The sequence below is a fragment of the Crocodylus porosus genome, unplaced genomic scaffold (assembly GCF_001723895.1).
Source record: "Crocodylus porosus isolate Cpor-Errol unplaced genomic scaffold, CroPor_comp1, whole genome shotgun sequence".
In the NCBI taxonomy this organism is placed as follows: Eukaryota; Metazoa; Chordata; order Crocodylia; family Crocodylidae; genus Crocodylus; species Crocodylus porosus.
In genome coordinates this window covers 62,880,764-62,906,634 of record NW_017728886.1, presented here as the reverse complement: position 1 = coordinate 62,906,634, position 25,871 = coordinate 62,880,764, and the positions used below count along the sequence as shown (strand labels likewise).

Below are 25,871 nucleotides of genomic sequence, written 5' to 3'. Positions count from 1 at the left end.
CCCATCCCTAATTGGATGAGACAGTCCCAAAATGTGAATTTCAAGTCTCAGTCCCAGGCCGAATGACTTCAGAACAGCATTTGTCCTGGATTCTGAGTATCATGCAGGAATGCAGGTTTTATGTTTGCTGTGGGAAATGGTGGGTTTCCCCTTGCCGGCTGGCAGAGTTCCAGCCTTCAAGAAGCTGCTTGGAACTGGGGGGAGTGGGATTCAGGGAGTGGATACAGCCAGGCAACGGTGGAGAGCAGCTCCCTGCAGGTAAGTCTATGGGAGGAAGGGGGCATAGCTGGGAGTGGGGGGGGCAGATTGAGGCCCCCATGGTGAGGGGAGGGGCTGGGGCTGGGAATGCTGCCTTGCCATAGTGGTGCATGGGACATGGTGCTGGGGTTGGAATGCATGGCCACGGGGCCCAGCTGAGGAGTGGGATAGAGTCATGGGTGGCTTGTCTAGTGGGGAGTGGTGGGGAGTAGGAGAGGTTTGTTTCCCACTGCTGCACGCACTTCTGGGGAAGGGGGCATGTGTCCCTCCAGATTTGTGCACGGGGCAGTGAAGTCTTGTTTTTCTTTCAAGGTTCAGTAAGACATTTTTGTTTCTCTATGGTATTGCACAATTGGTCAGAAAAACTGCATGTGTGCTCACGTGTGCACTTTGAAGAGGAAATGTCACTTACTTCTAAAGCAGGAGTCAGCAACCTACGGCCCATAGGCTGGACCTGGAAGAGTTTGGCAATGTAGTGGGGCAAATTCTGCAACAAGGATAAGTTCAGACAGCTGTGGAGATGGGTGCTGCAAAAGGGTTGGGTGGCAAGGTATAGCTGCATACCTCCAACTCCCTGTGCCATATCAGACCTTTGCAAGCTGGACTCAAACTCTTCCAGGTCCAGCCTATGAGCCACAGGTTGCTGACTCCTGCTTTAGAAGAAAGTGACATTGCCTCAAAGTGCACACAGGTGAGAATACATGCAGTTTTTCTGGCCAATTATGTAATACCATAGTGTGACAAAATTGTCTTACTGAGCCTTGAGAGAAAAACATTTGTGTCCTAAGGTATGATGCTGAAGGTCTCTTTAAGAAATTTTCTCAGTGCACAGTTTGGCGTGTCCCACTGAAATTAGTTTGTCATAATATTTTATTTCTGATTCATTTGATCTGCATCTTTTCAATGAGGTTAAAACTTTTATCAGCTCAAAATAGTGCTTGCTTTGGCTCAGTCTTGCATTAGCAGGGTCTGTATCTTAAAGCCCATTGCCCATTGCCTCAATTTTCCCCAGACATGCTACATTATAATTAATTGCTTATGAACACCCAATGATCACCATTGCAATACTATAAAAAAAATCACAGTATATTTATTAACTTGGTCTTAATGCATTGGAAAATGCATTCTTTCTTCATAATACACCAATCCAGTACAAACAACCATAAAGCTAAGAGTAGGGTTTCTTAGCTGTGGAGGAAATCTTGAGAACAATTAAGAACTTGAAAACAGTTCTTAATTATTCCACACTTGGCTTTGTGGAAAAGGAAAAAAAAAAACCTCTCACTGAAACAAATTATACATGTTAAAGGTGGCTGAATGAAATCTCTTCCCCTTAGGTTTGTCCTTCTGATTAAATGAGAGGGGAGAAAGAAAAGGATAAAAATATCTGCCTGCACCTGGGTGATTTTCTTTCTTTCTCTGCAAGTGTGTTTTTTTTTGCCCTGACCTATACGTAAGGTATTAACTGTCTCACTTAGGAGTGTGTAGTAGCTTTTTTTTTTTTTTTTGGGGGGGGGGGGGATTGTTGGAGGGGTTTGTTGTTTTTTTTGTTATAGCTATAATAGTTAAATTGGCAAAACTCTAGTGTGGATGAACATTTATCAATATAAACATTCTTTACTGGTATAGTGTGTTCCCTTAAATTTACAAGAACAAGCTATATTAGCTATAAAGTCTGAGGTCAGTGGGAGCAAAGGGAACTTGGAGGTACTCAGTACATCTCAGGATTTATCCATGTACATCCCAGTACAATCCATATTTAAACTATTTGAATTTCTGAGCACTCTAAAGGTCTCTAAAACATGACCCCTTGCCTCACAGAAATGCTACTGGATCCAGGGTGCTTCTGGGAGATTAACAGAAGTCCTCTATCCCCAAATGAGGACAAAGAGGGTATGTCCCAATGAGTGTGCATGAGTTGACTGTGTTGCTGATTTACAGTGCAGCAGGTTTTTTTGACACTGGGAGATCCTTGTGTAAAAAACAAAACAAAAAAACCCTGCCACTGTAAAAAGCAGTACGGTGCATGTGGCAACACCATGGGCTGCAGGAAAGCACAGCCTAGCCAGCTAGAGCCATGCTTTGGCTGCTGGCCAAGCTCTGAGCTGCTGGCTTGGCGCCACTGCTGCCCTGGGAGCCCCTTAGGATCCCAGGTAAAGCTGCGGGAGCTAGCACACCAGTGTGTGCATGCAGGGGCATGCCCAGGGACAAATGGCTGTGGTACAAATACGTACCACTGCTATTTGTCCCACAGGAAACGCGTGCCTCTGCACATGCATGCTTGTCAGGATGTGCCCAGGAAGTTTACTTTGTTGGACAGGGCCCTGGACTAAGGAGAGAGCATGCCAGTCTCTTCTCAAGGGAATTATTTTATTGATAAGTTAAACAAAAGTTTAAATAGCATTTAGATCCAGACAACTGAAATGCAAAAACATACTTATACCTGGGAGGATGGGTGTGGACTGGACCCCAGGATCTCTGAGCTCCTGTTAGTTGTTCAGTTCCCCCAAGAACTCAGGCCCATTATTCCCCAAAATCTCCAGGTTTCAAAACATCAATATATAATACCTATTGACATACACTTGGATTAGATGTATTCAGTTTTCTTTGCATCACTGAAACATTTGGAAATGGACTGAACCAGTTGTCTCTGTGGATGTGGAAGGTGTCAGTTAGTTGAGATTGATGTTCCTGTAAAAGTTATATTTCTGGAAGGAAAGATTTCTTATCTCCTTCCTTCACCAGGAAAGAATGTTAAGTGCCATCAGTTTGTTTCTTTTTTAACTTATATATGATTTGCACTGACAAGGCTGATTTGTTTTTACAGCTTAAGACATCTAATACAGATGCATCTAATAAAAGTACATATAATACATTTGGTTACATCAGTTATTCCTACTAATATATATAGGATATAACGTAGTATGTTTGGATTATCTAATTTAAGGCCTTGTGCTCGGTTTAATCTGATTTTTTTTCAGCTGGGCATGTTAATTGCTTTCTTTCCTTTGCTGACCAAGCTAATTGTCCACAAAGGTGTTGGTCACTCAAAAACAGACTTTGAGGGCCTTCTCCTTTAGCCACACTTCCATAGCTTAACCCAGAATTTCTGTTATTTAGTTACCCATTTATAGCAATAGTTCCAATATTAGTATATAATTGAGGATGTATACAAGATGGAGGCACTGTGTTCCTTACAGAGAGATGCCTAGGTTGGCTGGGTTGGTCAAGGGTCTCCTTTCCATACTGATACAAGAAACAGTCATGGGGTTAAACTCCAAATGCATGGTGTATAACCTTATCCTAGGTGGGTTACTGCCACACCTGACTGATATCTTTCTCCGTCCCTTGCACTTTTGCAACACTAGTATAGCTTGTTGGACCAATAAAGTGTCAAGGATTGATTTTATTTGTGGGAAGAGTCCAGTACTGGCTGGCAGGGAGAGAAATGTGGCATGCCAAGGGTGCATCCATTTGCCAGAAATGCCAACAGAGGAAACAAATTTAACTTTTTGGTGGCAAGGTTAGCCACCAGATTAGCTACCAAATACCACCAAAATAGCCCTGCACCTTCATCAAATGCTACTCTGATCCCTTTCCCCTGCCTGATCTGCTGCCTTGCTTTCTGCTCCCTGCCCTACTTGTCACTATGCTCCCTATCCCATCCCTCACCTGCAGCAGGCCACACAGAAAGGCTGCCTATGACACTTGTGCCACCTGTGGTGCAGGTTGGCCATCCACTGCTCTACACAATCAGAGGCACCAAACCAGCATATTTCATTTACAGTTACTGTAAGCTCCCAGGTTCATATTGCCAGAACTTACAGTCTCCTGCCCCAAGCCAGCCTGCCATCTAGGTTGTCTAAGACCCTGTACTCCTGTTAGAACTGAGTAGAGCATAGTAATTCTATATCACAGAGAATTTAGACATTTTGCTTTTCATTTCAAACAAATGCTTTTGATGTCTTGAAAATGAAATAATTGTAGTCTTTAAAGTTGCCTTGTGTTGGCTACTTTTAAAGAATCTATGAAATATGCTTTTCAATAAGTGAGTGACTGTCATGAGACTGTTTAAAATCAGTAAATCATGTTCTGGTTGTAGTGGTTTTGTACACTAAGTTATATTTCAGTGTCCAGCTATATTTATATTTCACCCTTTGGCCCCTTCCATGCTAGCTAAAGAGGAGTTGTTCTTGATACAGTAACTAACTAACTATATTATGCTGGTTTCATGCTTCTGATCAAGTAGGGCAGAAGTGGGCAAAATACAGCCACAGGCCAGATCCGGCCCGCGAGACCCCTAAAAAAATTGCGAAAATTAAAATTTATCTGTCCTTGGTTCCTGTCAAAGATGACAGGAATAAAAGGCAGTAGGACCCAGGGGAAGCCCTAGCGAGCTTCTGCAACAGCAGGGCCTGCCCAGCCTCCCCACCTTCCAACTGGAAGCTCCAGCAGGGGCTTCTGGCCTGGGACCATGTGGCTGCCCCAGGGCAGGAACCTCAGGTAAGGGAGGAGGAGGGTGTGAGGAAGGGCAAGGGATGAGCTGGTGCTGAGAATGGGGGAAAAGCATCCCCTTCCCTGCCCCGCAGCTGGTGCTCCCTGCTGCAGCTGCTCGCAACTCACGTGGGTTGTCCTGAGCAGGCACAGGCAGCTCCATGTGGGCTGCAAGTGGCTGCAGCATGGGGCACCGGCCACAGGGTGGGCAAGGGGCTGCTTTTCCCCGCTGCGCTCAGCACCTGCTTGTAACCTGGCCCCGCTGCCAGCCTGGGCCCCGCACTGGCTCCAGGCTCGCCTGTCGGGGCTGCTCCACGGCAGCAGCTTCTTTGGCCTCCCTGCTTGCTGTGCTGGGTAGTATTTGCCACTGCTACCTCTGTGCTGCCTGGTGTGTGAGCTCCAGGCGGGCAGCAGCAGCAGGAAACACTACCCAGCACGGCAAATGGGGGGCCACAGCTGCTGCTGTCGTGGCACAGCCCTGACAGGCGACCCCAGAGCCAGCGCAGGGCCCAGGCTGGTAGCGGGGGTGGGTTTCAAACTGGTGCTGAGTGTGGGGGGGAAAAGCAGCTCTTTGCCTGCCCGGTGGCTGGCACCCCACGCTGCAGCCAGTTGCAGCCCACGTGGGGCTGCTGTGCCTGCTCAGGACAGTCCCAGGCAGGCTCCGAGCAGCTGCAGCAGGGAGCGCCAGCCACAGGGTTGGGGAGGGGATGCTTTTCCCTACACTCTGCACCAGGTCCTTCCCTGCTGATGAGCAGGGGGTCGTGGCTGTGCACTGCCCCCCACCTGTACTGTGGGGCTGAGGGGGCACTGGGAGTGAGTGGGTGGGGAGCCCGCGGGAGCACAGGACCCACACTCTAGTCCTAGGGCCAGCGCCAGCAGGGCCCAGAGCAGGGCTGTAGGGGTACGGGGTCCCAGCCAACAGGGACTCTATGGATCCCGGCCAGCTCCCTGCTCGTGCAGCCCAGCCCAGCTCCACAGACCCCTGCCAGCCTGTACCCTGCTCTGGGCCCCAACAGTGCTGGCCCTGGGGCACTGGTCTCAAGACATTGGGACATTGGTCCCAAGATGGTGACCAGGGGCCAGGGCACCTGTCAAGGGGCAGGGAACCTGTCAAGGCTACCCATGTGGCCCTCAACAGCTTGCCACAACTTAGTAGGTGGCCCTCAGCCTGAAATAATTGCCGGCCCTGATGTAGGGATAGGATTCAGTGTTTAAACAGCTCACTCTGCTTGTACAATTAAGGAAATTACTCCTTTAGCACAAGCAACAGAGTTTGGTTTTGAAGGCCCATTATTTGCATATATTTAAACACATTATGTGCACATTATTTGTTACATATGGAAATCAAATTCTCTTTGCTACCAAATGCTAGAAATGGAATGAAGGAATCAACAGAAAGTTGCACTTAAATAGCTCTTGCCATCATCTATGGGTTCACTATGGAACAAAATCTATAAGCTTTCCAGCTGAAACATGCATAATCTGTCAGCCAGGCCAGGTGACCAGTCTCATGATCTAGAACTCAAAGCCACTATGGATATCATAGATTAGCATAATGCTAATCCAATTTGTGAGAGGGACAAAAATGTTTTTAGAGGAATGACCAACTTGACAGGAACTTTATGTAAAGCTGCATTTTGACATGATGGGTTCTAGGCATCCATCTATTTTCAAATGTTCTTCTGATTATTATTCAGTTTCTTTGCTCAGTACAGGCTTCTTTCTTTTTTTCAAGGGAAGTTTGACCATTGATTTCAAAGGAGGCGAAATAAGGTTTTCATTTTTGTTAATAAAGGGAAGTCATAGCTTTTAATTATACTTGGTTCATTTGGTAATTCTGACCCAGTGCCTATGAAGATATACTAATTAAAGTATGTTTGCAGTAGTTTGTACTCAGATGTAAACAATATTGGTTAAAGATCTTACAGATGAATTTTTACTTCATAAACTATTTATCAGATTTTCTTTATATCTAACACTACTGAAAAGATATTTCACATGTAGATGTCAGGTATAGCAAATGGTGGTCTGGCGATTTAAGTGGGGCAGCCAGCCCTGGGGTATAAGCCCAGTTGTAAGTAATTAGCTGGCAGTTAAAAGCCCAGATGTGGAGAGAGCAAGGGGGTGAGCTGGGAAAGAAGCAGTATGTAGCCGAGAAACATATTCCAACTCTAGGAGCTTACTTCTAGAAAAGGCCAGAGATAAAAGGGCCCTTTCCTACCACCTAGAAAAGGGCTGAACATTTGCTTTGCTTTGCTTATGTGTTTGTTTGGACTAAGGATTATGGTTGATGTTATGGACTTTTGTTTGGACTGGCTACAGGGTTCCTAAGGGGACAAAGCCTGCCTTAAATAGGAGCAGACACACTAGCCCACTGATGTCAGGTAAAGGAAACAAGTAAGATTGTGTAATAAAGCAGTTCCAACACACTAGTATAATGCAGTCCTTGAGAAAAATATTGGGAGAAAGATACAGGAACCCCATTAAATCTCAATAATCAGACTACTATGTTCAGCCAAGGGGATAAAAAAGCCCCCTTGGCTGAACAGGGAGCTTCAGGAAACACTGGGGGCAAAGAAAGATATATAGGCAATGGAAGCAGGGGGTAGCCAACAAGAAAGCATATACCACCCTGGCACGCTCTTGCAGGGAGTCAGGCAGGCCAAGGCAGGACTGGAGCTTAAGATGGCTACAACAATCAAGAACAATAAAAAGTCCTTCTACAGATACATAACGAGCAAAAAGAAGACACAGAGTAGGATAGGCCCCCTGCAGGACACATCAGGTCAGTTGGTGGTTGATGCAGACAAAAAGGCAGAGCTCTTCAATGAGTTCTTCGCTTCAGTGTTCCTTAATACTGACCAAGACAATCCCCCCACCTTGAACATAGACAGATGTCCAAAAGGCACCAGACCGCCATTAGTGCACTTGGAAGGGCTGGATGGGTACAAGTCAACTGGCCAGGATGACCTTCATCCACGGGTGCTGAAGGAATTGGCCAGTGTCATTGCCGAGCTGCTGGCACAGCTGTTTGAGCTCTCATGGTGCTCTGGACAGGTCCCTGAGGACTGGAAAAAGGCCAGTGTGGTGCCCATTTTTAAGAAGGGGAGAAGGGAGGAGCTGGGTAACTTTAGGCCAGTCAGTCTTGCCTCTATCCCTGGGAAAATACTAGAAATCATCAAAGAGCGTATTTGTGAAAGCCCAGCAGGGGAAACAATGCTGAATGGAAACCAGCACAGGTTTGCTGTAGGTAGATACTATCTGACAAACCTTATAGCCTTTTATGACCAGGTGACACACTGCCTTGACACAGAAGTGGAGACTGACATCATCTACCTGGATTTTAGGAAGGCCTTCGACAGTTTTGCATCCTATTCTCATAAGGAAGCTAATGGGCTGCGGAGTGGATACCTACACAGTCAGGTGGGTGGCCAACAGGCTTAGGGCCCGTACCCAGAGAGTGGTGGTGGACAGGTTGTTCTCGGCCTGGAAGGAGGTGGGCAATGGGGTCCCGCAGGGTTCGGTCCTTGGGCTGGTATTATTTAGTATCTTCATCAGTGATTTGGATAAGGGTGTGTTGAGCACCCTCTCCAAGCTTGCAGATGATACCAAATTATGGGGCAAAGATAATACACCAGAAGGCAGGGATCAGTTACAGGCTGACCTGGACAGGTTAGATTAATGGGCGGAACGTAATAGGATGCAATTCAACAAAGATAAATGTAAGGTACTCCACCTAGGAAGGAGGAATCCCCAGCACACCTATAGGTTGGGGGATGTCCTCCTCAGCAGCTCAGAGGCTGAGAGAGATCTTGGAGTCATAGTTGACTCCAAGATGAACATGAGCCAGCAGTGCAACAAGGCCATCAACAAAGCCGATCGCATCTTCTTGTGTATTAGCAGATGCATGACCAACAGATTGAGGGAGGTGATGCTCCCCCTCTATGCAGCATTGGTCAGGCCGCAGTTGGAGTACTGTGTCTAGTTTTGGGTGTCGCACTTCAAGAGGGACACAGAGGATCTGGAAAGGGTTCAGAGGAGGGCCACCCACATGATCAGTGGTCTCCATGAAAAGCCCTACGAGGAGAGGTTGAGAGATCTGGATCTCTTCAGCCTATACAAAAGATGGCTGAGGGGTGACCTTGTGGCCACCTATGAATTTATCAGGGGAGGACAGAAGGGAATTGGGGATGTGCTGTTTACCATAGCGCCCCAGGGAGTAACTAGGAATAATGGGTGCACACTAGTGGAGAGTAGATTTAAGTTAGACATTAGGAAGAAATTTTTTACAATAAGGGTGGCCAGACCCTAGAATGGGCTTCCAAGAAAAGTGGTGCTGTCATCTAACTTGGAGGTCTTCAAGAGGAGGCTTGACAGTCGCTTGGCAGGGGTTGTCTGACCTCGGTCCTCTTTCCTGCCAGGGGCAGGAGGTTGGACACGATGATCCATTGGGTCCCTTCTGACTATAATCTATGAATCTATGAATAAACTATGTCATTATATCTATCATTATTATTATAAACCTAAGATTACAGTAAGTTATGTGGCTAAGAACAGAGATACTGGAAGCCCTTCGAACAATTACACAATTATTGCTAATATAACTTATTAAAAATCTCTCTCAAATATTGTTTCTGGATATTTTTGAAGGATTGAGTAGAAAGGTCACTCTCTATCCTCTGAATTTATAGCAAAAACTTACCTTTTATGTAAACATGAGAGAACGCACCAAAGTCCATGGACAGAAATATTGCAGCTGTTTAGAAATAATTAATTTGTTCAACCTTCAGGTTGTTCTGGAATTACCCAAGGTCTCATTTTAAAAGCACAGGCTATCAGTATTGACCTCACATCTGATCTATATGATTCAAAGTTTCCATGTACCTTTCTAATCTTTCTAGGAAAATGGGATAGTATACTTTTCTGGTCACTAATTTTATAGACCACTTTTTTAAATGTAAGAGGATGACCTTTTTGAAAATGCATATCTTTATCATAGGGGTCACCACATTGTGCTATAATACAGGTAATTTTACTACCTCTGAAAGAAAATGCTATGGTGCTGCATTTTTGGATGCAGGTTTTTTGGAGAAGCCATGACATGTAGCATTGGAGTTTGCTGTTTTTAATCTGTTCTTGAAGCAAAGTTCTTCCTGAAAATGGGGATTAGTATTTGGGTTATGAATTCTGAAAGACGGTATTGCCTGCATGCTGTTTGTGACTACCTTTGTTACAAGACTGGTATATATGTCTAAATTAACGAATCAGATTGTACTCTGACTGACACGTCTGATTTCTTCTCCAGTGGGAAGCTAATGTGCAAGCCCTCATCTCTGCAGCTTGGAAGAATGGAAACATTATTACATGTGGTGTATGGATCCACCTAGTTGATAGTCTGAATGCTTGGAAATTATTTCTGTGATGTAAGCTTCTCAGATAACCTGGTATCTTCTCCAAGTATGTGTTCTTGAGGTAGCATTCAGGGTATGTCATAGGTTATGCTCCCTGAGGTCTAATTTCTGCAGTGTTTACTCAGACAAAACTTCCAGTAAAATCATTTGCAATAACTGTGAAGAATTCTAGGATCTGGCCCATTGATAATGTACCACAAAGAAATGGTCTGGGGCAGGAGTGAGTAATTGTTTGGGCCTGAGGGCCACATAGGGAGTTTTGGGGAACTATTGTGGGCTGGCTCAGCACCACAACAGAGCACCATCCTACTTTAGGAGGTTTGGTGAGGTCGGAGGAGCTGATGTGGGCATGGGCAGCAGCTTCAGCTTCCAGCCCACCCTCCTACCCCAAGAAGGGGCTCAGATGCCCTGATCCCCAGGGGGAAGCTGCTACCTGCATCTGCAACTGAAGCTGGCACCTGCCTGGTACTGCTTTTGGTGCATAGGCTGGGAGCTGGTGTAAGCTGCGGGGCTATGCTGTAGGTGTAGGACAGTTTGTTTAGAGGGGGAGGAAGGAGGGTTGAAGTGGGGAGACAGAGAGCCCTACCCACGATGAATGGCAGCAGCTGGTGCTGGTTACCAAGCAAAAGCAGGACCCAGCAGCAGGCATGCTCACCGCTTCTGGGGCCCTGCCCTGCTGCCACTGACCTGCAGAGCCAGGGTGCCCCTGAGGTGGTGCGGGGTGGCAGCAGCACAGAGGAGCTGTAGGGCAGCCCTGGCATGGGCTCCAGGCAGCTGCAGCCAGAAGGACCCTGGATGTGGCGAGCTTGCCTGTTGCCAGGTCTTGCTTTTGCCTGGTGCCCAGCACCAGCTGCTGCCACTTGTGGGTAGGGCCACCTCTCTCTGTCTCCCCCTTCTTCCTTCCCCTCCCACCCCAACTGCCTCCCACCTACAGCATGGCCCGCAGCTTACACCAGCTCCCAGCTTGTGTGCCAGAAGCAGCACTGGGGAGGTGCTGGCATCAGCTGTGGATGCAGGCGGTTGAGTCCTGCTGGAGATTGGGGTGTCCTCCTGGGTTTACAGGTGACGCTGCTGCATCAGCTTGTCCGCTGCAGTCCTAGGCAGTCACCCTGATTCCCAGCAAGAATGATCCCCACCCTGATCCCCAGCTAGGCAGCATCCACAGCTGATGCCAGCATGCACTCAGCTCTGCTTCCGGCATGGGGCGTGGGAGCTGGTCTAAGCTGTGGATAGGGCTTGGATGTGCCCACCTGCCTAACATGACACAGCAGCCGGAACCAACAGCTCCCTGTGATCTAGATCCTGTGACTTTACAGCTGTCAACTTGCAGGCTGGATACAATCAGTTGGTGGGCCAGATCCAGCCCGCGAGCCGTATTTTGCCCACCCCTGATCTAGGTCTTTCAGGTTGCCAATCAGTTGCAATGTGGATACTCTCCATTAGGTTCTTAACACTGGGACTACCTGTAGAATAACATATACTACCCAATTCAAGTAAGGGTTGCAGAATCTGACCCTAAATAATCAGCTAATCATATAATAACTGATGAGCAAAAATGCAACATTTCACTGTGCAGGGATACACTTTATTCATGGCAGAACTTAAGTAATTCAGACTTCTAGACTAATCTTAAAACTTGGGCCAAGTGGTTGCAAAACACACTGTGTTTGCATTCCTGTGTGACAGTCTTAAACACATTTATTATCATAATCAAACTGCCAAAGATAAAATGTGGTATAAAATACAGAGTATAGAAACATAGTGTCTCACACTACCTAATACAGTTGCTGAAAAAATGAAGGCCATTGCCATTGTGCTTTTGGCTGCCTTAGCATATTCCCACTTGGTCTCTGGTGAACCTGCAGTCAAAGCAAATGGCATTTTTGTAAATAGACAACATTACAGTTCAATAAGTGTTGCTAATGGAGGACCCTGGGGTACCTGGACCTGGACTGATATGTGCCCAGAACATTTCTACGCTATGGGATTTAGTATAAAGGTAACTGCAGCTGGTCAGTCTTGTGAAATCCTTGTCAGTGCTGTAGGCCCTTAGCATGTTAACTGTGTTCCTCTTCTATTTCTGTTTTAGGTGGAGGAGTATGGAGGAGCTGATGATGACACTGCACTCAATGGGATCCGTTTATTTTGCATAAATCCCAATAATACTGATAGTACTGTCTATAGTGTTGAGTCTGATTCTGGAAAGTAAGTTTAATGATATTTAATGTTTGATCTTTAGTAAATCTGATGAGGAGGAATCTGAGAAGCACTATCAACCTACTGTCAACCATCATGGAACCAGCTGTTGTGTCCAGATGGTTGATTTTAATGCTGGAGATATTATTGCTTACCTTCCCTAGGCCACTTTATGGTCTAGAGTATACCAATGCGACCCTGATAGTCTTGGATAGGCCTCAATGATGCATGATTTGCAAAGAAAATAGTTACAGTTTAAATTTGTATTATGTTTCAATATCTTAGGTTTCACTTGAAACACTACTTTGATGTTCTTTAAAAGTTAAAATTGACACTCCATCCTCACGTGACCTTTTGGCCTTTAAAATTTCTTGTTAATAGCATCCAATAAAGAGGTGCTCTAGATGTGAAATGTTGTTGCATTAAAATATGTCTAAATGGGTAAAAATAGTTCTGTATTCTATTATTAAATTCTCCCTCAGGCTATGTGAAAGATCTGCACAATTAAGGTAAAATGCCTAATAAGAAACCTGACCCAGTTGGATGTACTGGCATAAGTCCTCTGTCTTCATAGTATTCTCCATTAGTGGAGGGTTCAGCAAATAGTCTGATTGGAGTTCACTACTACAGAGGGGAAACACCGAGAGTGGCCATAAATACAATTCATCAAATACATAAAGTTAAAGAAACTAGAAAAAATTGAGAACTATTTTCCTTTAATGTTTTCAGTAAGGGCCATCTTTGGAATTATTTGTAATGGTAGTATGTAACAAAAGTTGAAACAAAATATTTTAAGTCTCTGTTATCTGTTTTTAAAGGTTATCACCTTCAATGCCAACTTTGAATTCTTGATTCCTATCAGTCTGTATGAATGTCTTCACATAATCTCAAGAATTTGTTTTTAAATATAATTTGTGTGTTAACGGATCTGTAGTTTACTGGGTCAAGTGACTCGGCTATCTATTGGGTTTATATCGTATCTGAGGACAGAGTAGTCCAGTATCCTATCCATGACAATGGCTAAACCCAGGTGCTTCAGAAAAAGGTGCAAGTTAGAAAATGATGACACGTCATCTGCTCCTGTTTATTCCCTAGTAGTTAGAGATCTGCTCCAGCCCTGGAGCACATATCCAAAATCTTTCTTGGCATTAATTATGACAACTCTGGGTCTTCTTGTAGCCTTATGAATAACCAAATTTTGAAGTGTGAGTAGAACATAAATCCAAATTTTGAAATGTGGGTATGTTTTTCCAACTACATAATTACTTTTATGATAGGCAACAAAGAGGTGACTCCCCCTTATTTTTAATTGGTATTAGAAGCAATATTCTAGTCTAACTTATACTTATATAAGTGGATTTATTTAAATACCTTCTTCTGTTGCACACATATCCACAGGGAGTCCTATTTTCTCAGGTTTCCTCAAGTTTGACACGTCAAACTGCAAACAGAACGCCCATAATCTTTTCAGTATTTTCTATTTTTTTCTCCATTCAAATAGATTTATCCCAAAGATGTAGGGGAATATTTTTATCTGGTGATCTCTTGTCATAATTGTGTTGTCAGTTTATTTAGAGTATAAGACTAGTGTTGAGGAAATGGCATCTCAGTACACTCAGAAGAACTGATGTTCAACATATAATAAATAATACATCATTTAAAAAAATCTGGCATCTTTACACTTTAAAACATTAATTATACTGAACTAAAATAACAATTGAATGACATTATTGACAATTCTGAAAATTAAAATGGAAAGTTCATTTAATTTTTTTTAATTAAAATTTTCTTTTCTCACCATAGGTTTGGACAATGGTCAACAATCACTTGGTGTCCAAAAGGGTTCCTCGTATCTTTTCAACTGAAAGTTGAAACACCACAAGGAATTGTAGATGATACAGCAGCAAATGGTATCAAATTTCGCTGCACCAGTGGTGCGATCATAGAAGGAGTTGGTAGTATATTTGGTGATTATGGGGGATGGAGTAATGCCTGTACAAGAGGTGGAATCTGTGGCATTCAAACCAAACTAGAATCATACCAGGGGGGTTTTGTGGATGACACAGCACTTAATGATGTTCGCTTCTTCTGTTGTGACTAATTTTACATTGTTAAAACTTGTATCTAGGATCTTCTAAAGTATAATACCTGGTATTTTCTGAACAGAACCTTCTGTTCCTTTCAGTTTGGGTCAAAGCTATACTGAAAAGTCAGTCTTCTCTAAGTACCAGTAAAAGTAATTTTTCTGTCTGCCTCTTAAAAAGAATCATCAACAAACTAGGTTTCCTTAGAAATACCCTGCTTCCTCAATGAAGATATGAAGGGTAGGATTGATTTTTATTGGAATTCTCCTATGGAGCCAATATGAGGGAAAGTCAATGGTTACCCAAGACTCCATCCCACAATTACTTCTCCTTCCTGCCAAGTTTACCCCTCCAGTTTTGGAAGGATTCAAAGATATTTGCACTACTTGACTTCTCTCCTAATTTAAGATTCCGAACAAACTATTGCTCCAAATGGACAAACGGGCTCATTTATGTTGCTTACAAAAACAATTTCCCTTAACTCCAGTAGTACACAAGTCAGAGGGAATACAGGATCAGGCTCCCAGCAAGAGAACTTTGATAAGAAAATTGTAAGTATGACTTACTTATAACAGTCAACTGGGAGACCCAAGGCAAGCAAGGGGATGGAGGGTATCTCTTTTAAAATCAACAATGTCAACATCCTTACTCTATTAAATAGCCAGCATGTGGGGACGGAAAGGAAGGAAAAGCCTGTATGTCCTGCTTATGTAGCTATAAAGGCCTACTATTTACTTTCATGTTGTGCTTTCAGCTGGGACTTCTACAACTGTAGTACATTAATTAAGTCCAAAGATTTATCAGTCCAAACAGAATACCATGAATAAATATTCAAAATTCATTTTGGTTGGGGGGGTGTTTCTCGTCACAAATCCTTAATATTTTGCTTTGGTTGAGTGTCCAAAAGTCTAATCGTGGAACACTTATTAAAGAGTTTTTTTAAAACTTCAAGAACACTGAAGCAGGAAATTGTAAATGTATCCATTTCTTTTGAGACTGGGTTATAGGAGGAGACAATGAATCAAAGATAGAAGGCTTTATACTATTTCCATTTAAGTCCATAAGAATTTTTAATGAAAGCAGGAGTGGGCCAAATAGATGCCAGTTTACATACTCTGCAACCTCAGTGACCGAATGTATATTAAAAAGAATATATTAATTATGGTTTACACCATGTACTGCTTAGATACATACAAACTTACTTTGTTTTATGAGTCAAGTACATGTTACAGCTTTGCTAAGTTCTCATCCTAACAAGGCTGACTTCCTCTGAGAGCATGTCAAAAGTTTCCCAAACATTAATCTTTCTGTAGTCTCAGAAGTTACAGACTTTGTTAAAGACATATTCCCTAGCAGTTAATTTTCCAAGTTTTCTTGAAAAGGCAAACTTCTTCCTTCAGCTGAAGAGTCTCTATAGATGCTCAGAGTACTTTTTTTCCTTGTTCAAGAGAATAAATGGCAACTATAGTTGGGGCTGGATAAACAAGGTGCCTGTTGCATTTATTTTAGCAAGACTTTCTAAGGAAAGTATTCTTTTCTTCCTCTGAAGACTGTAGCAGACCTGTGAAACCTTTTTTTTTTTTTCATGCAGCAGTGCATGCGTCTGAAATCCCAAATGAAAGTGACAGTGAGGTTTGGGCAGTCTTCATAAAGGCCTATCAGTCATCGCTCATCTAGCACATGTGAGCATTCAAATTGCCACAGCTGATTTGCGCTCTTGTTACATGGACGTAAGAACAAATTTGCTTCAGGTTCACTCTGTACTGCTTCCATGCATTTACCAGAAAGGATGTGGATGATCATTCCACTCTGCATGAGGGGAGAAAAAAAAGAAAGAATGGAAAGAAAAAAAGGGAATTTCAAAATTGGTGATTTAAAAAGGGAATTTAAAAAATGGTGAGTTAAAAAAAAAAAATTGATTACTTAAAAAGCTCTAGGATTGGTCCTTAGAGGTGATAGGGACTCTTAATTCCTCCTGAGATCAATAAGAACTCTAGGGGCCTTTATACATATGGTATGGGAAGGTGAAGAGGGAGCAATTTAATTAGAGTGGCTCTGAAAGCCACTCTAAAGCACCTGGAGCGTCTGGGGAGTGGGGGGAGGTTGGGGGGGTTGTGGAAGGGGTGTGGGAGGGTTTGTAGATGGGGTTTGTGGATTGATTGTAGGGGGACTCATAGGGGAACTGTGGAGGTGTGGGTCTCCTCCCCACCCTCCCCCCATGATGCACAGCCCACCCCCCCACAGCACCAGCAGCCAGTAGCCAATGTCAGTCATTGCCCACTGCAGGCAGAGGCCCCTAGCAGCGCGCAGTGCCACCTGAGACCCAGGGACTATGTGTGGTGCACGGAGCCAGCCTGGCCCATTGGCATACACCTTTGGGTAGGATTGGGCCAACTCCTGCCACCCCGCAAGGCTCCCAGCACTGTATGCAGGAGCCACACACCATTGGGCTGGGCCAGCTCCTGCCTCCACATCAAAAGTGCATGCCAGCAGACTGGGTTGGCTCTGTGCACCACATGTAGCTCCCGGGTCTCAAGCTGCCCCACGTGCCGCCAGGGCTTCTGTCTGCAGTGGGCCATAAACGTGCTGAGGGCTGGCTGCTGCTGCAGGTGGCAGGGGGCTATGCTGTGGTGGAGGCAGGCGGGGAACCTACCTCTCCCTCACAGTCCTCCCCCCACCCCACAAAGTTCCCCCTGTTCCCACATCCCTGCTTACCAAGGCAGACCCTGGGTCCGACTGACTACTGCCAGCCTTGCCCTGCTTCTGTTTCCTCCAGCACTCTGAGGCAGTGTGCTGGAGTAGCAGGGCCATTCGGCAGGCATAGAGACACTTTGTCCAGGTGGTAGAGCAGGGGTGGGCAAAATGGCTGATCTGGTCAACAGCCAGACTCCATTTCCTAGCAACCCCTGCCCTCATGGCTTGGGCCAGTCACCATGGAGATTCCAGCTGCACCTGCAAGGAAAACTCAGGCTGGGGTTGCCATGGAGACCAGCCTGAGCCCTGGTGGCAGAGCAATGCAGGGGGCTCTTCTGGAGCCACTGGGAACTTGGGATGTGGGCAGCTTGCTTTGGAGCCAGGGCAGAGCCACAATCTGTAGCCTGCATGCTCTGGGCAGGGGCATGCAAGCAGGGGATTGCAGCTCTGCCCTGGCTCCTTGCAGCAGTGACAGTCTGGTCTGGAGTCAAGGCAGAGCAGAAATCCCCTGCCCAGCACATGCAGGTTACAGATGACAGCTCTGTCTTCACTCTGGAGCAAGCTGACCCCATCCCAAGAGCTCCCTGCTCTGCCACACGCACTGCCAGTGCAGCTCAGGCTGGTCTCCCTGGCAACCCCAGCATGAGCTTTCCAGGTGCAGCTGGGGTCTCATGGCATGCCTCTTGCAGCATCTCAAACTGCTTTGAGATGCCACAAGCATGTGCTCACTCATGTAGATGCAGCTCCTATGACTGAAGTGATGATGGAGTAACTAGACATTTCCTGTACCGTCCAGGAGCCTTAAACTTTACCTGTCCTGCAGGAAGAATTCCACTGAATCATACTGAGTTTCTATAAAAAGAAAGACATCTATCTTGCAAGATGGGGTGAATTTTAAAATGCACTCAATTTCCCAAAGAGCAGAAGGGCTTCACACTTTCTGCATCTGCTCCCAGAATCTGGCCCTCTGAAGTCTCTCCCAACCTGCAAAGCAGAACCAGACTTTTCTCTGCTGCAAGGGTCTTTTGTGCCTGAAGAATTACAGAAGTTACTTTTGTAACCATTAATTGATGTATTCCAGAATGCTCTGTAAATGAAACAGCTTGGGCTTATACAACAAAAATCTAGGGCATGTGGATTAAGAGTATGCTGGCTTTGCTCCTTACTGGGTACATCTACATGTGCAATTAGTGTGAAGCAATAAACTCTGGAGTTTATTGCTCACAGGCATGCCATTTGAATGTGCACCTGGGAGCAGCCTCACCTGGCAGGAGGCCCTAGGCATCAGTCTGCCAACCCAGAGCTGCTCCCCCTTGGTTCAACATGCTACAGAGGGATTGGCTAGGACACAAGGGTGCTCCAGTGAAGGGCTAGCTGGCAGGCAGTCCCCATACTGAAGCACCCTCATTCCCCAGTGTGCCATGTCAGTATTTACATATGCAGGGCTGCAGATTAAAAAAAAAACAAACTCCACAGCAGGATATTACTTGTATTTATAAGTACTATCCTGATGCAGAGTTTATTAGTTTGCTCCATCTTAATAGCCTTGCACATGTAGACACCAAGATATTTACTGCAGAGCTAATTAGTTTACTCTGAAGTAAACATCTTGTGCACACATGCTCACTCTTAACTACATTTGTACTGCATAGTTATTTTAAATGGGACAAATATCATCAGAATATCTTGGTTCCAATTGGGATTCAGTGAAAACTGAAAATTTCAGGTACCCGCTTCTATCCCCTTCTCTTCCTTTCTCCTCTCTTCCCCACCTCCACAATTTTTAGATTGTTTTCAGCTACCTGAGATTCATTTAAAAAAATCACTACCCACCTCCTGGACATCCCAGTGCTGTTGACTGTTTTCTGCTGCTTCTGTACAGTTTTGAAAGATCACTTTGTCATGTCTGATACCAAAGCAAAGCTGTGGAGCAGAACCAGACCGGATTTCCTTCATGCTGCTATATTCAAAGTCCTAAAATATGAAGGATTTGTTTGCATGAATAAAGTTGAAGGACATTCCAATTCATTTTAGATGCTAGATCCAGAAATAATTTCCTGTCTTTGTTTATGAAGTAACTAAGAAAATAACAGAGACCCAATGAACTTGAGCTTGCAAACCAGTCTCCTTACAGGTAGTTCTTGCATAACAACCTCATCAAGACTATTTTTTTTCAGAAGCAAAGGTTTTAAGGTGTGGACTGAAATGTAAAATAGATCCAGAATATAACATTTCTGGGAAACACAGTATTTCTCCTGTTTAAAAATAAAATATGCTTTCGGTGGAGGGACTTTCACAACTTAAGTCAACAGTGTGGTTAAAGGTATGATGGCAGCTTGTGCAGACATATGCAAGCTAACTTTAAGCTAACTAATTCAGGTGCAGAAAGGTGCAAGCTAGCTGTAAGCTAACTAATTCAGGTGCATATATCTACAGTGCAGAGCAAAACAACCCACAGACGTCAGGAAGCTTATAAGGAGTGGAAACTTGGACAAATAATTAGGGAAGAATATAAGAGCATTGCTCAGGCATGCAGGGGTAAAGTCAGGAAGGCCAAAGCACAATTGGAGACACCACAAGCATGTGCTTGGGATATGAAGGGTAACAAGAAGACTTTCTACAATTATGTCAGTAGCAAGAGGAGGATCAGGGAAAGTGTGGGTCCCTTACTGAATGAGGGAGGCAACCTTGTGACAGAAGATGCAGAAAAGGCTCAAGTGCTCAATACCTCTTTTGCCTCAGTCTTCACAGGCAAGATCAGCTCCCAGACTACTGTACCAGGCAGCACAGCTTGGGGGAGAGGTGAGCAGCCATCAGTGGTAAACGAACAGGTTAGGGACTATTTAGAAAAGCTGGATATATACAAGTCCATGAGGCTGGACAGGATGTACCCAAGGGTGCTGAGGGAGTTGGCTGATGTGATTGCAGAGCCATTGACCATCATCTTTGAAAACTAATGGTGATCAGGAGAAGTCCTGGATGATTGGAAAAGGGCAAACATAGTGCCCATAGTTAAGAAAGGGAAAAAGGAGGATCCAGGGAACTACAGATCAGTCAGCTTCACCTCAGTCCCTGGAAAAATCATGGAGCAGATCCTCAAGGAATCGATTTTTAAGCACTTGGAAGAGAAAAAGTAATTAGGAACAGTCAGCATGGATTCACCAGGGGCAAGTCATGCCTGACCAACCTGATTGTCTTCTGTGATGAGATGACTGGCTCTGTGGATGCAGGGAGACTGGTGCATGTGGTGTACCTTGATTTTAGCAAGGCTTTTGATATGGTCTCCCACAGCATTCTTACAGGCAAGCTAAGGAAGTATGAGCTGGATGAATGGACTGTGAGGTGGATAGAAAACTGGCTGGAGTATCGGGCTCAGAGATACTCTGAGTAATCAATGGCTTGTTGTCTAGTTGGCAGCCAGTAGCAAGTGGAGTGCCCCAGGAGTAGATCCTGGGGCTGGTTTTGTTCAATATCTTCATCAATGACCTAGAAGATTGCATAGCATGCACCCTCATCAAGTTTGCAGATGACACCAAGCTGGGGGGAGTAGTAGATACACTGGAGGGTAGGGCTAGGATTCAGAGTGACCTAGACAAATTGGAGGATTGGGCCAAAAGAAATTGCATGAGGTTCAACAAGGACAAATACAAAGTCCTCCACTTAAGGTGGAACAATCCTGTGCACAAGTACCAGGTGGGGGCTGACTGGCTGGGCAGCAGCGCTGCAGAAAAGGACGTGGGCATTACAGTGGACAATAAACTAAATATAAGCCAGCAATGTGTCCTCATTGCCATGAAGGCTAATGGCATACTGGCTGCCTTGGTAGGTGTGTTGCCAGAAAGTCAAGGGAAGTGATTATTCCCCTCTATTCAGCACTGGTGAGGCCACATCTTAAGTACTGTGTTCAGTTTTGAGCCCCCCACTACAAGAATGTGGACAAATTAGAGAGAGTCCAGTAGAGGGCAACAAAAATGGTTCAGGGGCTGGGGGACAAGACTTATGAGGAAAGACTGAGGGAACTAGGCTTAGTTAGTCTAGAGAAGAGGAGACAGAGGGGACTTAGTAGCTTTCAATCACCTGAAGGAAGGTTTGAAAGAGGATGGAGCTAGACTGTTCTCAGTGGTGGCAGATGACAGAACAAGGAGTAATGGTCCCAAGTTGCAGCAAGAAATGTTTAGGTTAGATATAAGGAATAATTTTCTCACTAAGAGGGTAGTAAAACACTGGAACAGGCTACCCAGAGAGGTGGTCGAAGCTCCATTCTTGGAGGTTTTCAAAACCTGGCTAGACAAAGCTTTGGCTGGAACGATCTAGTTGTGGATGGTCCTGCTTTGAGCAGGGCGTTGGACTATATCACCTTGTGAGGTCCATTTCAACCCTAACTTTCTATGATTCTATCATAAAACTAGTGAAATCAGTTTGTTTTATTGTAGAGGGGATGCATTTGTGCTCTAAACATCCTAGTCCTTCCCTTCCTCACATACTATTTAATTTAATTTGAATTTAATAATTATGAATACCTTGAAACTCATAGGCCTTATCCTCAAAGCTAGTGATTAGCCTCATTCCAATTAGGTTTTGTCTGAAAGTTTCAAGCAAGAGATTAATTTAAAACAGGGGTGGGAAAAATGGCAGATCCAGGCCAGTTGCCAGACTCAAATTCTTAGCAGTGCCTGCCTGTGTGGCTGGGGCCAGTTTCCATGGAGACCCCAGGAGCAGCCAGACTATGATAGCAGGGCCAGGATTTCCATGGAGACTGGCCCCAGCACTGCTGACAGGGCACAGGGCTGCTCCAGGGCCAGGGTGGGATCTTGCAGTGGTGACAGTATGGTCTGGAGCTGAGGCAGAGCCATGATCTACTGCCTGCACATCCCTGCCTTGGGCATGCAGGCTGCAGATCGTGGTTCTGCTCTGGCTTTGGACCACAGTGTTACTGCCACAAGATCCCAGCCCAGCTCCGAAGTAGCACCCTGCCCTGCAGCACACCCTACCAGCAGGGGCAAAACTAGGGGGGGTGCTATGGCCACCCCAAAATTCACCATAGCCCCCCATAGCCACCCCTCCCAGCAGTGCCACTGCCATCACTGCTGCCTGCCCTGCACAGGTGGTGGCAGCTGAGCCTGCCCCGTTCCCACCTGCAGCACAGCTCTTCACCGTCGATGGTGCCGCTGCTGCCTGCCAGTGCTGCTGGGGCTGGTCTCCACAGAAACCTCAGCCGCACACTATGGTAGCACAGTTGGTGCTGGCCCCAGCTCCGCGGGCAGGGACTGCTGAGAAATGGAGTACCCTGCTGGCCAGATCCGACTTGCAGACCAGACTTTGCCCACCCCTGATTTAAAAGTTCATGGGATGAAAAAACTGTTTCTGAATGAATCAGGAGGCAAACTTTGCAAACCAATCAGGATTAAAATATTTGTGTGGACAATGTAAAGATCAAGTCTTACATTTGTTCATTCCAGACTTCTCTTACCTTTAATGGGAAATCTGGATCTACGAGCCACGTAGCATTGAAGGTTAATTGTCTAATATTAATCCAGACCTCAGTATTGTGATTTACCTCTGACAAAGTAAAGACCTGATTTTTAGCATTATCTAACATGGCTTTTATTTTTGCACTATATTTTGGACAAAAACAATTTCACCGTATTTTCAGTCATTCCAATTTATAAAACATATATCCAAATATCTATCTGCCCTAAATTGTACATATGACTAATTTGAGGTGAAAATGGAACCCAGATAGTAAACATCTGTTACTGACAATAAACTGACTTGTTGGTTAACCATGTTATATTTTACATATTAGATTCACCTATGGGGAATTTTTTTAAAAGAATGGAGAGTAGGAGGGTATTAAGTAGTTACGGTGTTGCTTGTATTTGCACTAAACAAAGATCACTTAGTCATAAGTCACTTGAATGAATGAATATTTTAACACAGCATTGTAATTTATTTTGAATTATAGTACTGTAAAGGAGTGTGCTAAATAAATATTTCATTTAGTATACCTAAAATGTAATTTTTATGCTTCATTTTGAAAGCTTGAAGACGGGAGGAATCATGGGGACCATTAAAATCTTGACATTTACCATTTGCAGTAATAAAGCATGCTGCAGTATTTTTTTAACCTATTTACTTCCATTTCTCATTCCTGGCTCTATATCTGATTATCCATACAGGCTAAACAAATACTGTTCAAGCAAATATCACAGAACAGTAGTATGGTGAACCTCAAGAGTTTAATGGTATCCAGTGAGAAAAGCTGATTCCCAAATGGGAAAGACAACTGTGACACAATCAACAAGATGTACTGTGATAGCAATTCAGCTCTTTAGCATTTAGTTCTTGAATCAAGAAGGCACATACGCTTTAAGCATAAGCACATACTGAAAGTGCACAAACACTCCCATTAAAGTCAGTAGGACTCCTCCCATACTTAAAAAGTTTAAATACCATCCTAAATCTTGGCCTTACATATATTTTAAATAAGCAATACCTGGTTAGTAGCATCAGTACAAGGAGACAGTTCAACAGGACCTTCTGATACACCCCCTCTGGATCTGTAATCTGCACAGAAGCCAATACCAGTATTGTGCAGCTGTGAATAAATATTTATACTGATATAAAGTACTATCTATCAGTTAAAAATAAAATATCTTTCAATTTACTTTTATAGGATTGCAGTCTTTTTATTACCTCTTTGTAAGTTTTAATTTACAAATTAGCAATAAGAGTTCTTTCTCTTATAGACACAATCAAACATTCTTGGCACACAGGGCCAACTGGAACCTTGATGCAGGTGGAGTTACACCAGAGATCAGTTTGATCTAATGATATTTAGTAAAATTAGAGACATTCACTTCTGGTTTAGAATTACTAGGCCTCACTGAATTTTTTGTGTCAAAACATTTTTTAAACTAGGTTTTGACTAGATGAAGAGTTTTGTGGTAAGTTTTTGTATTCCTTCTAAACCTCTAAAATGCTTGCTTGGTTGGAGGAAGCATGATTTTATGAACAGGGCACTGAACAGGTACTTGGGAGGTCTGGGTTCAATTCCTGATTGGGAGCCCGACTTTATTTCACCCTGATGTTTTTTTTTCCTCTCCAATTTTTAGTTGGTGTTGCCTAGATACCATATTTTCTCACATACCAAATGCCCCCAAATAAGACACACGCCTTGTTCTTTGGAAACAACAACAAGGCTACGTCCTAGCCCCTGGCAAGGGCACTAGGAAAACTGTTACTTCTTTACTGTAACTGGTTCCTGTAAGTAATGACGAGTTGTTTCTATACCACAGACCTCATCAACATACTGCATACAGCAGCTCAGTGGCTCTTCAGCCAAAAGCTACTGCCTCACCAGCAGCTGAAAGAGGTTTAGCACTGGACTTCACCTATGCTGCCTGCTGATTCAGTCATTTTAGTACAGTGTCCCTGCTTCTATTCTAGCAAAGAAAAATCAGCTTCCTCGCTTAATACATGCACCTCCAGTTTGGGAGGACTGATTGTGGAGAAGGAAGGTGTGTGCGGTATGCTAGTAAATATGTTATTAAGATCTTCAGGGCAACGTTGGTTTTATCATATGCTTGTGTAGTGCCAGGTGCAGTGGGTTTTCTAACAAATACAGTACCACAATTATTAATAATAATAAACTTCCTCCTACCTTGCCAGAGAATTTTGGTCTGTCCTTTGGCAAGTGAAGTTCAGGGTACACATTTGATATAAACCAGTGAAAATCTCTACAGCCCAACCTCTTTTGCAGCTGAAGGCTCTCATTGCAGTCTGGTTTCTCCACCTCAAATGAGAAAGCAGAGGACAAGGGAAAAGATATTGAACAAAGCTAGAAGAGAGAGACTAACCAGAGAGGCTCAGTTCTGACAATCCATATACACTGCATGTTGCAATTAATACATGTCTCTCACATGGTGACTCCCTCCTGTAAATTTATTCCACAGTAGCAGTTAGTTTAGTGATACAGGGAAAATAAATATTTTGCAGAGATGACTTGGTGTGGGAATTAAGGTCTTTATTCCAAAGCCAAGTGAATTTTCTTGCAAAATTGGTATTTTTTTACATTCAAGTTTGTAACATGAACATACATCACCCTCTACTCAATCCCATTTCAAAATTTTAGAGGAGAGAGAAAAAAAAGCCATGGCTTTGCAATGTGTGGAACAGTTACAAATCTAGGCTCTGGCAGATCCAGCAGCTCCATTTCATTCCTTCTGAGAGCTACAACTCATGTGACAGCTAATCTCAACTGTAGCTGTTTCTTATAGTGGATTTGCTTCATCAGTGTTGGCCCTGGTCTCAATGCAACAACTATTGACTAACTGAAAAGAATCAGCTTCTCTCAGGCCCATAATTTGAGCAAATTCCAATAAGCCATAAAAACAAGATGAGTGTACAATTAATCTGAGGGTTTTGTAAAAATGAACTGCCCTGCTTAAATTTACTGGGACCTAAAAAGCTGATGTCATCAAATATCATTGTGTCTTGTTAATGACAGTTGACATTTGGTGCCGGATGCAGGACATCCAAATCATCTGAGATGAAACTCCTTTCACTTTTACATTGAATTAAACAACAAAAAAACCCCAACAGGATAAAAATGAAAATATGGAGCTTTATTAATCCATAGTTATGTTCACACTGTAGATATACCAAGCACAAAACAATTCAGACCATGAAAAAAAGTATACATCTAAACTGGGGTTCAGTTTTTTATCACCAA

General features: G+C 44.1%; 2 protein-coding genes across 3 annotated transcripts in view; one reads left to right on the top strand and one right to left on the bottom strand.

Annotated features, from left to right (window-relative positions):
- The first annotated feature begins 11,709 nt into the window (after window positions 1–11,709).
- LOC109310439 (vitelline membrane outer layer protein 1 homolog) lies at window positions 11,710–14,746 on the top strand. Its single transcript, XM_019535573.1, has 3 exons — window positions 11,710–12,162; window positions 12,253–12,368; window positions 14,163–14,746. The coding sequence occupies exons 1-3, from the start codon at window positions 11,959–11,961 to the stop codon at window positions 14,458–14,460; spliced, it is 618 nt and encodes a 205-aa protein (XP_019391118.1). The 5' UTR covers window positions 11,710–11,958; the 3' UTR covers window positions 14,461–14,746.
- A 467-nt stretch (window positions 14,747–15,213) lies between these two features.
- The window catches only part of GALNT15 (polypeptide N-acetylgalactosaminyltransferase 15), a 36,105-nt gene continuing 25,447 nt past the window's right edge, over window positions 15,214–25,871 (bottom strand). For both annotated transcript variants that reach the window (XM_019535550.1, XM_019535560.1), the window contains 4 exons: window positions 24,801–24,932; window positions 23,634–23,735; window positions 18,971–19,111; window positions 15,214–16,252 (listed from right to left, as the gene is read on the bottom strand). In XM_019535550.1, coding sequence (XP_019391095.1) covers window positions 16,106–16,252; window positions 18,971–19,111; window positions 23,634–23,735; window positions 24,801–24,932 — 522 coding nt within the window. In that variant the 3' untranslated portion in view covers window positions 15,214–16,105. The remainder of the gene's footprint in view (window positions 16,253–18,970; window positions 19,112–23,633; window positions 23,736–24,800; window positions 24,933–25,871) is intronic.

Bases quoted from the DNA above. Each gene is read 5' to 3' on its own strand.
- LOC109310439 (XM_019535573.1), top strand. From the start codon at position 11,959: ATGAAGGCCATTGCCATTGTGCTTTTGGCTGCCTTAGCATATTCCCAC. The intron at 12,163-12,252 runs GTAACTGCAGCT...TTTCTGTTTTAG, and splicing joins CTATGGGATTTAGTATAAAG to GTGGAGGAGTATGGAGGAGC. The intron at 12,369-14,162 runs GTAAGTTTAATG...TTCTCACCATAG, and splicing joins GTTGAGTCTGATTCTGGAAA to GTTTGGACAATGGTCAACAA.